Source organism: Pseudonaja textilis, chromosome 4 (assembly GCF_049901715.1).
Source record: "Pseudonaja textilis isolate UNSWEBS1 chromosome 4, rPseTex1.2, whole genome shotgun sequence".
Classification (NCBI taxonomy): Eukaryota; Metazoa; Chordata; class Lepidosauria; order Squamata; family Elapidae; genus Pseudonaja; species Pseudonaja textilis.
Genome location: NC_141993.1, coordinates 48,556,024 through 48,571,273, shown reverse-complemented (window position 1 = coordinate 48,571,273; position 15,250 = coordinate 48,556,024). Strand labels below are relative to the sequence as shown.

The window sequence follows — 15,250 nt, the reverse complement described above, 5'->3', positions numbered from 1 at the left end:
GAGCGAGGAAGAGGCAGGCAGAGAGAGGGGCGAAAAAGGGTCAGGATCGCCTCCCAGTCAACAATCACTTGTTAGCCAGAGTCAATTACCTCGCCTCCGGAAGCCCGAGGAAGAAGAGGCTGGCTGGGGAAGAGACCCCCCTCTTGCTGGGGAAGAGACGGGGAGAGGTAGAGAGAGAGAGGAAGGGGGAGAGAGAGAAAGAGAGAGAGGGGGAGAGAGAGAGGGAGAGAGAGAGGGAGAGAAGGGGGCATCTGGAACTACTGGGGAGGGGGGTGTCTCCTAAAACAGCAGCTGCGAAGAGCGGAGCCAGCTAGAGAATAAAGTGGGAAGAAGCGCCTTAGCCACCTTTTCCCTGGGCAGGACTGCAGACTCCCGGCCGTCCAGGAAGGGCTCCTCAGCCCCTCTTTATCCCGTCGCCCCCATTCTCCCGTCCCATGGCCATCAGCCCTGCTATAGGGTAGCGTGGCCGTGGTTTGGGTTAGGTTGGGGTCTGTTTTGCTTTGCCTTTTCTTTCTTTTGGCGCCCCCCCCCCACCCCCGCCTGCCTCCTCTTCGCTTTTCCGCCTTGGCGATTGCAGGGAAGAACGGCGAGGGTGTCAAACCAGGCTGAGAGGAACCAGGAAGTGAAGGGGGGTGCCTTGGTTGGGGAAGGAGAGGAATCCCAAACACCCGACAAGCATGACTTCCAAAGACGAGGGCAAAGCTGCCTCGGCCGAGGAACGCCGGAGAAGCCCTCTGGACCACTTGCCACCTCCGGCCAACTCCAACAAACCCCTGACGCCCTTCAGCATCGAGGACATCCTCAACAAGCCCTCGGTGAGGAGAAGCTACACCATCTGCGGGACTGCCCACTTGCTCTCCGCCGCCGAGAAGCACCCCCCGGCTGCCCTGCCCCTTTCCAGCCGGGCGCTGCTCTCTCAAACCTCGCCTCTCTGCGCCCTCGAGGAGCTCGCCAGCAAGACCTTCAAGGGACTGGAAGTCAGCGTCCTGCAAGCGGCCGAAGGTAAGGCGCGGGGGCTGGTGGACCGGTCGGGCCTCCATCCTTGTTAGGTGCTGATGAGGGGGGGGGGAGAACCGGGAGTTGTGGCGATTGCGTTTGTTGGAGAGCGTCCGCTGAGAACTTCCCCGGCAGCCGGCTCGAGAAATAAGGAGTCAGGGCGAGCGGCTTCTTGGACACAAACCAACGGGGGGTCCCTAAAACAAGGAGCAGGAAAGGAGGGAGGTTTTGCCCATCGACCTCTTCCCTTCTGCCTCTCCCTCCCTATTTAGACCTGGCTGGGTTAAGCAACCCTCGCGTGAAATCTGGGCGACTCTGGAGCACCCATGCCATTCCGCACTCCCACCTCCAATCTATCTGGAGCGGTCCTGACGGCCTGCAACCTCGGTGGCCGGGAGACCGGTGCCTGGCAGGCTGGGGCCTCCTCTCCCTCTTGCCCGGAAGGAGAAGAGTCCAGTTGAATCTGGTGTGGCCTGTGCGCCACGACCCGGTTTTCGGGGGGCCTTTCCCAGATAGCGAGGCGGGAGAGAGACCGGGATGGGTGTCTCCCTTAGGGCCGCGTGGCTCTTGTCCTCCTCTCCTGTCCTCTCGGGCCCCAGACCTGGGAGAGGGAGCCAGGGAGGTGGGCTGCGGGCGGGTGCGCGCGTTCTGTGCCTTGCGGGCCCGTTTGCACGGAGGGACTGAAAAGCCTTCTTCTGCCTGTTTGCAGGAAGGGATGGGATGACAATTTTTGGCCAGAGGCAGACCCCCAAGAAAAGGAGGAAATCTAGGACAGCCTTTACAAACCACCAAATCTACGAGCTGGAGAAACGCTTTTTGTACCAGAAATATTTGTCCCCTGCAGACCGGGACCAGATAGCCCAGCAGTTGGGTTTGACCAATGCCCAGGTGATAACGTGGTTTCAGAATCGCAGGGCCAAACTCAAACGGGACCTGGAAGAGATGAAAGCAGACGTGGAGTCTGCCAAGAAACTGGGACCCAGCGCCCAGGTGGATATTGTAGCCATTGCTGAGCTGGAGACAACCCCTGAAGGGAGAGCGAAGTCCCGCTCCCTTTCTCCTGCCCATCCCAAACATGGACTGGAAGGCAACGGGCCCCTCCAGCTCTCCCCGGCCTCTCCTCTCACGGATCAGCCGGGCAGTAGCAAGGACTGTTCGGAGGACGAAGACGTGGAAATTGACGTCGATGATTGAATGGTGGCAGTGGTGATGGCGGCCCTCCTCCTCCTCCTCCTCCTCTTCCTTCTACTCTCCCAGTTCTTCTTTTGCCTCGTAAACAAAAACAAGCAGAGAAATAGCCCTGGCATTTCCTCTTCCCTCCTCCCCCCCGCCGCCGCCCCCTTCCACCTCTTGGCAAGGAGAGAACTGCGCCCCTCCACGCTTCTTCCTTGGCAGCCCCGGGGGAGGAGGGGGGGAAACCCGCCGGACTTTAGGAGGGATTGGAACTCACTTCCTTGACAACTCAGTTGTTTATCCCTCCAACAAAAGCAATAAGCAATATAAAATAATCACACTTGTGACCATGACAACAACAACAACAACGACGATGATGATAGTATGAATCAATATCCCAACAGCTGCCTAAGCAGGTAGCTCTCATTCTTGGAACTGTGCAATTATGGGTAACTTCTGTATAGATATATTTAAGCATATGTATTGGATACTTACTTTTTTAGGGTTTTTTTTAATTAATAATATACATTTTTGTTGTTGTTTATAAGAGAACTCATAACCTTGAAATAAATACCATTACTTCAGTGCATTGTTAGGAAGTTATTTTGTTTGTTTTTTTAAAAAATACTCCATGTGAAATTTAAGTTGGACTCTGGCTAGCAGCCTTTTCCTTGCATGTTTCTTATATGCACGATCTTTATTTAATTTGGTTTATTCTACCTTTATTATTTGCTCCTATTTTTCTGAAATATTACGGGGATATATCCTCTATAGAAGTTTGAAATATATGCTTTCACCCTCACTCTCCCCCAGCACCTAGGATTTGATCTCAAGTGAGATTCTGCCTCATTTTATCAATTAAAAACTATTTTTACCATTTATTGCTATTGTGCTTTTATTTAAGAAAAAGAAAGGCTGCCTTTTGCATTTTTATATGAAGGTGATTTCAGAAAAGAATCTACGTATTTTGTACTCTTTTTTAGAATTGTTTTGCATGCTAGAAAAATAGTAAGACTATTATGATTGCTAATAATAATATAAATAATAAATAAGAGATCCTACATCAACAAATGAGGATATTAGCACTATAAATATAAATGTACAGATTTTTTTCTTTGATCTGTTAAAAAAAATAGTTTTAAAGGTTTGCTTATTTAAATTACCACAGAGACAATGTTGTGGTCTCTTAAAGTTGTACAGATGAGATTTTTTCCTAAACAATAAAACCTTTAAAATTTTAATATATGGATTTTTAAGGTTTTCTTTGAGAATTACATTCTTAGAAAGCCAGATGGTTTGGGATTCAAATTTAATTCCTTAAATGCTTTAAGAATAGTGAAGTTTGCTTTTAGCTACAGAAGGACAGAACAAGTTAGCTGTCTTTTTGAGCTGAGTAATTATCAAAAAGAATCGTGCATTTCAAACCAACCATAATCGGTCAAGGAACAAAAGTAGCATTAGGAAAGGTGCCCTAAAGAAATAATACTTTAGGATTGTGATTGTGATTGTGGTAAATGGCGCAACTTCTGTGGGAACAAAAACGATGAGATTTTGAAATAAGATCTGTGTGCCTCTGTGTATGTATTTGCATACATGCCTTTATTTTAAAATATAGCATAGAGGAGATACGTTTATGAAGCAGATTTCTCTGTGTTGCATGCAGAATTATCACGTTGGTTCGTTAGATTCTACTTTTATCTATGAGTTTATTTCTAGCAAGGTATTTTTAAAATACAAAGTTCTCAATTGCTAAACCCTGCATTATTGATACGGATTTCTTTAAAAAGAAAAAACTTGCTTTTGTAAGGAGTGAGAAAGAAACACAATGCTTATTGAAAATCATGACACACAGACACACACACACACGTACACACGACCTAATTGTCAAAAGCGGAGTTGGGGAGAGGCTGAAACCTTCAGGTAAATGTTGGTTTCTTGATTATTATTTTAGGACCAAATGGTCTTTAATTTCCACCCCTTCCTTTTTATTCTTTTAAATACATCTCTCTTACTGCCCAATAATAGCTCGTTCTGGTTTTGTTGGCCGTCCAACGCGAGTTTCGCCATTCTTGGTGAAATTTATGTGAGAAATGCAAACCTGGCGGACCCCGCGGCCAAGCGATGGGGCAGGTGGGGGGGGGGGCAAAAAGAGGAAGAACTGGGGGTTCCAACTAAGCGGGGAGGGGGGCACCGCGAGTTTCGTGTGCGTGTCCCGGGGAGGGCTTGGGGGAGCAGTTTCTCTCAGGCGAAATCAATCTTTCTCCCCTTTGGAAATGGATGGCGTTGTAATTTTTAGCGTAAAGCATGAAAACTGGGGACAAATGAGGCCTCTTCTGTGAAGTGACAAGCGACAATGGGGCCTGCGCTGCCTCCTGCGGCTCGCCGTGCTGAAAGAAGCGTGTGCCTCCGTCGTGGAAAGGACCAAACCGCTTGGAGACCATATGGTTTTTGAATTTTCCTCACCATTTCCAGACAATTTGATGGATTAGGTTAACCCTCCCTTCCACTGTTTAACTCCGCAATAATGGGAGTAGAGCTCTCCTTCTCTCTGCCCCCCTTCAGCCCCCCCCTGCCTGCACTAGGGCATCTGTGCCTTTCGAAGGGCGCTTCCATTCTTCTCCTTTCTCTCTTGGCATTTGAAACAAGTCTATGAATTACAATGAAAGGCATTTTCTTTGGTCTTATTTGGGACAACACTTGTCTTTCTCGCCCCCTCCCCACTTTGCATCTACAGGGAAGAGGGGGTCTGTTTGCCAAGGATTTGTTTGACTCCTGTCCAGATACCACGCAAAGCCTTCAATCTTGTCCTTAAGTGTTTTTATGTTAAGCAGGCATATCGTAAAGGCTGAGAAACTGTGACATTTATGTGAAGATCTAGTTAAAGGGCTTTATTTGTTTTCTTTATCTGTTCTTTCCCTCCCCCTTCTCCACAGATTCTCTTTCTTTCTCTTTCTCTCCCTCTCTCCCCCTTCCAGCTTTTCTTCTTTTGTCTTCGAATGGATTTAATGAGGCTGCAAAAATGCTACAATTCAACGGAAGCAAGAAATGTGGTGTGCTTTGAGAAAGAAAAGAAAAGAAAGAAAAGAATGGGTGGTGGGGGAACAGAACAGGAGTTCATTTGGAGCTATTGACTCCAGGGTTCAAGAGAGAGAGAGAGATGGAGCCAGAAGCCTCACAGAAGTTTTCCACACGTGGCTACAAGCAGACTTTTCCCCCCCGCATTTGCAGCAGCGCGTTCCTCCAGCCTAGCAGTGGTGAGGTTTGCTCCTGTAAAATGTTTGCGCTGCAGTCAGGTAGGTGGCACGGAAAGAATCAGAGAACCGATCCTGAAATGTTCGGTTGCCTCCAGAAAGCCAATTCCCGGAAGCTCCTTTGCATTCCTGGGGGCTTCCTGGTTCATTCGTGGCCCTCCTATCCACCTTGCATCCTCTCCTTTGATCTTCCAGGAGAGAGAGAGAAAGCGATAGACAACACATAGAGAGACAGAGACAGAGAGATGGTCGAAACAAATCTATCTGAACAAGGAGAGTTCTTTTCCTTCTAGAGAGGAAGAGGAGAAAGGGGGGTTTTACACGCCTCCTTCCGTTTGTTTGCTTTTCTGTCAGCCAATTAATTTCATAGAGCCTGGATGAGGCTCCGTCTTCGGTGAGTTTCTTCAACTGGATTCCGAAGGAAAGTCCTCCGAAGAAGCAATCCTTCGCCTTGCCTCCTTTTCTCGTGACTGGCCCATACCAACTAATCAAACCGGAAAAATTAAAACGAAACCGGGAAGGGTGGGGGTCGGCGGGTATCAGGGTATATTGCACCTTTCTCCTGTTGCTCGAAGCTGACGGGTTATATACTTTCCGAGACTGACGGAGATTTGTGAAATAGGGGGAATTCAGGCCAACAAGAGACATCTTGACACAAGGCATGCCAAAGTTGAGTGGACGTTTGATGAAATCACTAGTCGACAAAAGCCCCGAGCGATGGAGACTTTCATCTCTTGCCAAAAAAAAAAAAAAAAAAGGACGGCGGGGAGGAGCGCTGGGTGCTTTGGAAACCAACCAGATGTTGTCCCCGACAAAAGCGGCCAGGTCTGAGAGTGGGTGAATTTTCTGCTTTGGAGAATGGAGGGAACTTGATGAAAGGGGCACTTTGCCTGCTCAGTTTTCTCCAGCGTGAATTTAGCTCTCACTGGCGAGTCGGGAAGAGCAAGTTCCCCAGAAACGACCGGGGGTTAATCGGTCGTGAAATCTATGAACGTGAACGTGCGACCTGAAGCGCACTTAGACATAGAAAATCCCACTGAACTTCACTCCGAGACGGCCCAGAGTAAAAAGGCGCCACGGGGCAGCGAAGCCTCAGAAGAGATAGACCCCTTTTGCACCGGGGGTCTTGGTTATGCTGTGAGCGTTTAGGGTCATTGCTCTGCAGCTGGCTCTGTGCAGTTTGTCCGTCAACCGAAATCCTTGTCGCGAAAAACAAAGAACTAATAAATGATTATCCTTTAAAAGAAAAAGAAAAAAAGAAGAACCCAGGGAAGCACTCGAAAGACTGCACTGGGACCTCCGTTCTCCCATTTTGGGGGAGCCAAGGGAGTCCAGGACCCCTTCCCACAGCCACAGGCCCCGCCTAATTTCTCCAAAAGTTGCAAGAGCCCCGCCGTGAGCGGCGCCTTGTTTTCCAACCGCTGCCCTGCCACCCCCTTTTCCTTCATTTCCCCCCGACACCCCCCCCATCCCCTCCTGTAGGAGCCTAATCCTGCTCTGAGGCGGCTCGCTGGGAGGAGCGGAGAGGGAGGCGCGTTTGGCGCGTCATCTGGCATCGCCGGTTCCCCCTCGAGTCTCTGCGCTCGGCGAAGCGGCGGCGGCGGTCGCGCGGGGGGTCATTGGCTCTTGTACGACGCGCTAGATTAGCTTCCCATTCCATGTTGGGAGCGCGTGTTTAGCCCGCGAAATCTGCGCTAGGCGTTGTTCTCCACCAGCCGGTGCACTTCTGCTGGCGGCCTCCGGGACTGCGCCCCTGCTTGGCCGCTGATGGGTGCGCACACAGCCCAGCTGACGCCGTCCAAGAGGGCCCCCGACGGAGGCCGCCTGGCCCAGACATGCCCTGCTCCCTCTTTTCCTGAAACCCACGGATCCATCTACGCTTCTCTCCCTTTGAATCCCCAGATTTTTTTTTCCGCCCAGTAGTTGCCCGAGAGGGCGTGTCCGCGCGCGAAAATGGTTTGTCGGAATGTTCGGGTGCGTTTTGCTGACAGGATCCAATCCCTACGCAGCCAGTCTCCGCACTCTTCCTTTGGGAGAAAAGGCACCATCACCCCGCGTCTGTCGTTTCTTCCAGCCCTAAACATGGGCTTATTCTTAGTGTCCGTCCCCCCCCCCCCGCGCCCATTCCCACCACGGGGGGTGAAGGGAGCACGCGAAAACCCGAAATGCCCCCTTCCCTCTGTCACGAAGTCTTGTCTTTGTGGCTTCTAGTCCCATTGGACTCCCCAAAGGTAACCTCAGGCGGGCGCATACACACACCACCCTTTCTCTTCCCTTCCCCAGCTGGGTTGAGGGAGACGGTTGAGTCAGTGAAATTCAGTTCCTTATTTTATGAGGTGTCAGGGTTGATGTCAGACGTGGCAACGATAACTAATACTACCGTCTGAGAGACCAGAACGTGGTAATTAATCCCAAAGACTTAAGTGTATTTTAGTTCAGGAGGAAAAAAAATCACTAATTCAATCGTCCGGAAAATTGAAGTTTGATGCATGAGTCCCTGTTGAAAGGGAAGGTTCTTTACCCCTCCCCTCCTCATTCGGATTCTGGGATTGAAGTCTCATCTCGCTCTTTCTCTCCCTCCCCCCCCACTTTTCTTCTGGCATCAGTGTGTATATCTACACATATGCACACAAACCCTGTCTAAAAGGCACAGTTTTTAAATACATATGCAAGCAACTGGATCTATTGAAAAAATTCTAACAACATATTTTTATAACTGTAGGTCCCATGCAAGTAAGTTGGTGTGAGACTGTGACCCAAAATGGAACCCTTAGACACCCTCCTCCATCCGAATTTCCTTTCAAATGAATGTGCATGGTTGAAATGCAATACAGGACCACTTGAGAATAACTACAACTGAATACATCTGAATGAAATAGTATGGGATTGTGCTACTTAGTATGGCCATGTGGCATATAGTATAAATGAATAATCAGTTACCCACAAATGTGTAATATTTGAAACCCAACTGGAATACAGGGAACTAACTTAGATTTGTCTAATTATAACTGCCCTGCCAGTTATAAATGATAGGCACACAGCTGTACAATAGTGTTGCCAATCAACACCAGCTACTTCACTGAAGGACATCCTGCAGAAGATGCCCACCACTACATCCATCCATGCCACATGCACAAGGATGTTAGAAAGATAGCATCTTCTAACTGTAATTCAGTATTTCCACCAATCTCAGAACAGATTCACACTGTGCCTCCCTCAGTCCATGAGCAAAGAGCTTCTGCTAGAGGCACCCACCATAGAAGATGGAAATCTAAATTCTACTTAACATGCGACGAAGCATACACATACAGCCTGCAATTTCAAACTAGATGTAATGGCTAATATTAGACACTTCCTTTGTATGGTTATATAATCCTGACTCCTTCCCTCCCCCACTCCCCCCCCCACTCCCATTAGCTGATGCCTGTAAACAGATGCACAGGTTCTGTGACCTAACCTTTTACATCTGTTTCCATACATCAAGGGTATTATTTTTTGAGATGCAGATTTTGGCATGTCTGCTGCTGTTATTTGGACTGTTAAACTGAGGGGTCTTCAAGTTTCTCAGACCTATTTAATCCTGTACTTTTCTTCTTCGAGTTGGATTGAGGGTTTTGTGCTTTGGAAGCATGGCATAAATGCATTTCAAATAAATAGGCTAAGTGGACAGGTAAAGATCATCCCTGATTTGTTCAGTTTGCAGTTTTGATTTAGGCAACTGATTTGACAGAGGTGGGAGATGTGTTTAGATCCTAAGTTTGCTACAAGCTCATGGGCTGAATTCTCACAAAGCTCTAGGCTAGCCTAAAATGGTTTTATGATTTAATAGATTGTGAGAAGCAAAGTGTTGCCTGATCATTTTGGGTGAATCCACTAATCATGTTGGATTACTTACTTGTTTATATGTCCACTTCATGTGGACATGCTAATTTGGATGACCTCAGCAATTCTACAGTTTTGAGAAAAATATTATTTTCCCAAGGTCAATTCCACCTATGCAAAGTACAATGAATCAAAGCTTACAGCAGATACAATGATTAAGTTTTCTTTGAGTAATCTATAGTATACTGTGTAGAGGTGATATATTTATATGCTCTTTCTGTGCCACTACAGTACAATATACTAATTTCCCTGAAAAAAACATCCTTAATTTTTCAACCTAAAGCTCTCCGAATATTTTAGAGCACCCTTTTATCCTGTCTACTAAAACACATTAAGTTGCAGACACCTCTTCAAATGTGTATTTAGATTTTGAAAAAGCAAGGCTCAAGATGCAAGGTGTATCTGTTTTCCCATTCCGAAATCAAAATACCCAGAATCCAAGCCTGGCCAAGTGATTTTGTTAAACAAACAACAACAGAAAAAATCCTATAAGCATAGGTCCCCTAAGAATTATACTAGAAAAAAAATAGAAGCATCAGTTAGTTAATGATTTGCTGCTTCTTGGTGATACCACAAATCAGTGGCCTGACCTGGGATAGCTTTCCCAGTAATCCAACAGCAGAGTGAGTCCTGTTTTGTGTTGAAGAAAAAGATCTGCCACAAAATGCCTAAAAAGGCCTAAATGTTGGAATATGTCACAGACACAGCTGTGCTAGTTTTGCAGCTAAAAAACAAACATGCAACATGCCCTATTACTTAATCCTGCTCTACTGGAATATTTGCAACTTCCCAGCAATTTCCTCCCATATCTGTATGAAAGAACAAATGATTTCTCTTGCAAGAATAGTGACAATATTGTGGCTAAGATGTTAGTCTGAGTTGTTCAAGCATGCAAATAATCACTATATGTATTTTGTCTATAATCCTTACCTTTGCCATTGAAGTCCTCCATTGAACATTTTAATCAAGCTGGTGAATGGCTATTCTGCTTAACAAAGTACTGTAATTGGTCTATTGAAAACTTTGCAACAGATGAGACTCTTCTGCATAGTTTACTTGGGATAACTTCCTAAACTGAAGCTTTTTAGATCTTTTGTTCTAGCATTGCAACCATCCCCTCTTGTTGAGGATGAAGATATAATGCAGCAGTCCAATATGACAAACTGATTCCAAAAAGACTTTCTGCAAGCCTATGGTGGGTTTGTACAACATAGTTAATGTGGTAACAGAAGCAGCCCAGTTTTGGGGTTGCACCATTTGCTAATCCATAAAAAATAACATTAAATGTAATTTTGTTGAGCATACTGCATGGATACAACTGAGCAGATTAAAAGTCTTGAATGAAAGAAGCTCTTTTTCTCTTGAAGAATGAAGTAATCCAGGAAGCCTGTGTTTTGGCTTCATAAACAATGTTCTATACTAATACTTTGTTATTTTGCTTGACAGCTAATTTGGAAAGAATAATTGTATCACCTCCCAGCCTTTGATACCTAGGAAAGGACCCTTCCTGTTATTGGACAGCATACTTCCTGACCCTCACAGTGTAGGTACTCCTCCTGTACTTAGAATTCAAGACAAAGACCCAAAAGAAAGAGAAGCTGCATGTCCTTCTTGCTCACTTCAGTTGCTTACACCAACTCCATTTCTGGGCATTAATTTTACTGTACAAGATACACCAGCCTCATGGTGGCAAATGCTTTTCCAGCTGAAGATGCTGGCCAGCTCCTGATCCAAACCTACATAGCTCATTTGAAGGAATAAAGTAACTTCTCCAAGCTAAATTGAAGAAGAAACATCTTCCCTCCCCATTATTATAGGCACTCTTGAAATTATACTACCTGCCTGATATCAGATGGTGGTGCCAGAGGCATTCAACCATACTTGGGAGGATGTAAGAAAGAAGGTTGTATAGGAAAAAGGAGGAAATGTTGAGTTCTTTGACTTCAAAGGAATGATTATAATTTCTCCCCTCCCCCACCCCACTCCAGGCAGTCCTTAATTAGATATAGAAACATGGCAGTGTGATGGAGTGATTAGATTGAGGCTTGGGAAACTTCTGTCCAGCACTTCTCTTGACCTTGGAACTTATTGGACGGTTTTGGGTGAGTCACTTTTTCTCTATCCTATCTGCACCCATCCAATCACAAAGTTGTTATTGTTAGGATAAACGAGGCCCGATTCACCCATTTGTTGACTTGAAAGTCTCAATGGAAAGAACCAATAATTGACCTTAAATAGTCCTTCTGTTCAGTCTTCTGCTTGAATTCAGAAAAGAACAACTCCTAAAGTTGCAAATCATTATTTAGCCAGAGCATCCTGGTCTGGCAACAATCTCTTGCTTAAAGCCATATGAAGGAATTTACAAGCACAAGGAAATAGAGGATGCTACATTGACTACAATTGTGACATTCAGATCACTAATATTAAGCAATTCTGGTCAGTGTAAAAAAAACTAGCTCAGAGGACATTTGGATAATTTCTCATATTTATCCTTCAATGGAAGTATTCATTCATTCATTTATTTGATGTTATCTACCTGCTCAATTTGAATGAACACATTTGGAATGAACCAGAAGTTAAAGAAATAACTTGATTCATTTGAATTAATTATTGAATCAGTTTATTAAAATATTGATAAATCTGTGTAGGATCAATAAGCAGGTGATGTTGTAATGGGGACGATCATCCATGGGGATGACGACTGATTTTTGTTATTGTTTAAGGAAAAAATATATACTTAGAATGGTACTCCTTCTAGTTCAGAAAATCTTTTTCCTGGGGGACACTTGAGATTAAAAACCTACGCACTTGTATTGGCTGCTGATGTACTAGTGAAAATTTACAGCATACATCAACTCAAATGGTATGTTGCATTTCTCTCAAAGTTGCACATTTCATTTTCAATGAAAGGTATAGCAATTATTCTAGTCTGTATACCATTTAGCATTTTTATGAAGTACAGATGAAAGGTTGTTTTTTCAATTAAAATATTTATTTTTTGAATGTGTATCAAAAAGTAAATAAAGCTGGCACATAGGAAACCTCAGTAAATGTAAAACATGGCTCTTCCTTACTATAGTTTAATGTCTGTTTACTTATCAAATTCTTAGGCATGGGTATTAAAATCTGCATTGATACAGTTTTTCTTTTTAATCATGGGGTGGGTGTTGTATTATTCCTGTGACAAGATCCCTCACTCAGTGACCTCCTGCCATGTTCTTTGTGATGAAAGCATTTGTAATGTAACTTTTTCTATATAGATTTTGCCTAGTATTTTAAAAATATCTTTATCAACTACAGATCAGCAAAAATGCAAGAGGGAATCCTCAAAATAATAAACAATTTCATCTAAACTGTATTGTACTATTATCTGGGAATGCATATCAATGAAACATATTAATAGTTACCTTTTGGAAGATTTCACATTGGCATTAATTGTTCAGAAATGGAATCTTCCTTAGTTTGATGATAATCCTCCTATAGATAATCTCTTTTCATTTTCATTAAAGTGTTTATTTAATTATAAAAAAATAATACTCCAAATGGCAGAGGGATCAAAGACAGGAACTTTATCTATAATGGCCCGAACTTGGACTAGAACAAGCCTTAAAAACAGACTACATTTTAAAAAGTGTTCTTTTTTTTATAGAATCTAATTAAAAACTAATGAAAACTACCATTGAATATTAGGGATTTTCAAAAGGTCAATGCACTATGATGATCTGAATAATGAAATACTATTGGGAAGACTCGTGGTCAATTCCAACTTAGTCTTGAAGCTACTACTTAACATTAAGCCAATCATAACATATTTAGCTAAATTTCCTTTAAAGATAACTGTAACAATAATTTATTTTTATCCTGCATTTATTATTTTTATAGATAACTCAAGGTGGCATATACCTAATATTCCTTTTTCCTCCTATTTTCCTAACAACAACTGTCCTGCAAGGTGGGTTGGGCTGAGAAAGAGCGATTGGCCCAAAGTCACCCAGCTGAATTTCATACCTAAGGTAAGACTAAAACTCATGATCTCCTAGTTTCAAAAGAGGTGCTTTAACCACTACACCAAACTTAGGAGGCAGTATTGGAAACCAGGTACAAGTAATCCTCAACTTATGATCAGTCTCTTAATGATTAATGAAGTTATGACATACTCAGAAAGTTACTTACAATCCATCCTCAAAATTACAACTGCTGTACCACCAGTCACGTGATTGCATTTCAGGCACCTGGTGACTGGCTTGCATTTATGATTGACATCCCAATCATGCAATCATGTTTTATAAAGTTTTTCCATCCCCCCCCCCACCCCGCCCCCACCCCAAATCCAATCAGTTAAGATGGATTCAGATTTACAACCCATGATTCACTTAACAATTGTGATGAGTCACTTAATAGCCATTGTAAAAAGGGTCATAAACTCAAGTCCAGTCATGTGGTGATTTAACTGATGATCACAACAACTTACAATCAAAAGTCTGGGCTTAATTGTGGTTGTAAGTCAAGCACTACCTGTATGCCATTATGAGCATTCAGAAGAAAAGATGGGATAGAAATGCATACACATTTATTTATGAATAAATTTCTGAGATCTTGAATTCTGAATCCTGAAACATACTGTTAGTTTTGATCTCATCAAATATGAGCAAGGCTAAGATCCACCTGGCCTTGTATTCCGTTTCCCAAGTGATCAATCTAATGTTCTTGGAAATTCATGATCAAGTTGGGATAATGTTTGTGTTCCTGGCAGATATGACCTGTTCTCCTCAGTCTGATTAAAATGGTGTGATTTTAATTGGGTGTGTGTGTGTGTGTGTGTGCTGTAGATGAGAGCCATTGTGAGAGCAGAAGAGTTGATCAAGCAATCCAAGCATTAACATACTGTTCTGTAGTGGCAGCATCTGGCTGATTTTGTCAAGATTTGGAAGTTAAGCAGGGTCAAACCTGCTTAATACTTGGAGGAAAGACTACCAGGGAATACAAGGACTGTAGATTAAACTGGAAGAAGACAATAATAGATCATTCCAGGACTTTGCCAATCAAAACACATGGATATGTCTCTAAAGATGATAAACTAAACCAAAGGACACAGTATTCCAGTTTTATGCTGTTGTAAGCTCCTCTTTCTCTCTCTGGAAATGAAACATCAGCACAAGCCACACACAGAGTTGTTCCCTAATATATATCAACCTTCAAGAGAAAGTAATCAGACAATTGATTGCAGGTCAGCTATAAGCAGAAATTGATGTGAGGAGAGGGTCAGGAGAGGTCTTTCTAAGAAAAGTGACAAAGTAACCAGGAGACATAGCTCTGTGTTTTACTGCTACAGCTGGACAGAGAACAACAGAGCCCTCTCACTGGCCTAATATTCTATAGCATAGATTACACTTTCCCATACATTCCTCAGATATATGAAGACTTACAATTCTCATCAGTTTTAGACACTGATCACTAATAATAATGATTTGAAAATGAGAGAGGCTGCAATCCAACACATTAGAAGAGAAACAGGGTGAAACATGATATAAATGTAAATACTGCACATCCAAAATATGAGAGTTATCTCCTCAAATGTATGTCTATTATTCAAACAAAAGTCTGAGTATCTGTTACAAATTCCTATCAGTTTCATAAAAACGTACTTATGTACTAATAGTTTGCACAAATGACTAAGGGTTGGAAATGTGATCATTAACTCATTTATTGTTCTCACAAAAATGTTATCAATGTACCCATTTCACTGACTGACTATGAGAAGTTGCAGTTTTTCCAAGGCAACTGTCCTGGAAAAGTGACATATAAATTAGCAAATGGTATTATTTACGGTTGTCAACTGCTTACTATTGTATCCAAACAATGGAGCATTCCACATAAAATGAAAAGAAAGGCACTTATGAGATATGTGAATTTTAGGATTATTATATTTTTAAGGCCTTTCTGCTCCT

At 43.6% G+C, this 15,250-nt stretch overlaps 1 protein-coding gene across 1 annotated transcript; it reads left to right on the top strand.

The window, feature by feature from the left end:
• Positions 1-276: 276 nt before the first annotated feature.
• On the top strand, positions 277-2,285 carry LBX1 (ladybird homeobox 1). The gene is made up of 2 exons (XM_026701091.2): positions 277-1,002; positions 1,706-2,285. Exons 1-2 carry the CDS (start codon positions 678-680, stop codon positions 2,188-2,190), a joined length of 810 nt encoding a protein of 269 aa, XP_026556876.1. The 5' UTR covers positions 277-677; the 3' UTR covers positions 2,191-2,285.
• The last annotated feature ends 12,965 nt before the right edge of the window (positions 2,286-15,250 follow it).

Bases quoted from the DNA above. Each gene is read 5' to 3' on its own strand.
- LBX1 (XM_026701091.2), top strand. From the start codon at position 678: ATGACTTCCAAAGACGAGGGCAAAGCTGCCTCGGCCGAGGAACGCCGG. The intron at 1,003-1,705 runs GTAAGGCGCGGG...GCCTGTTTGCAG, and splicing joins CGTCCTGCAAGCGGCCGAAG to GAAGGGATGGGATGACAATT.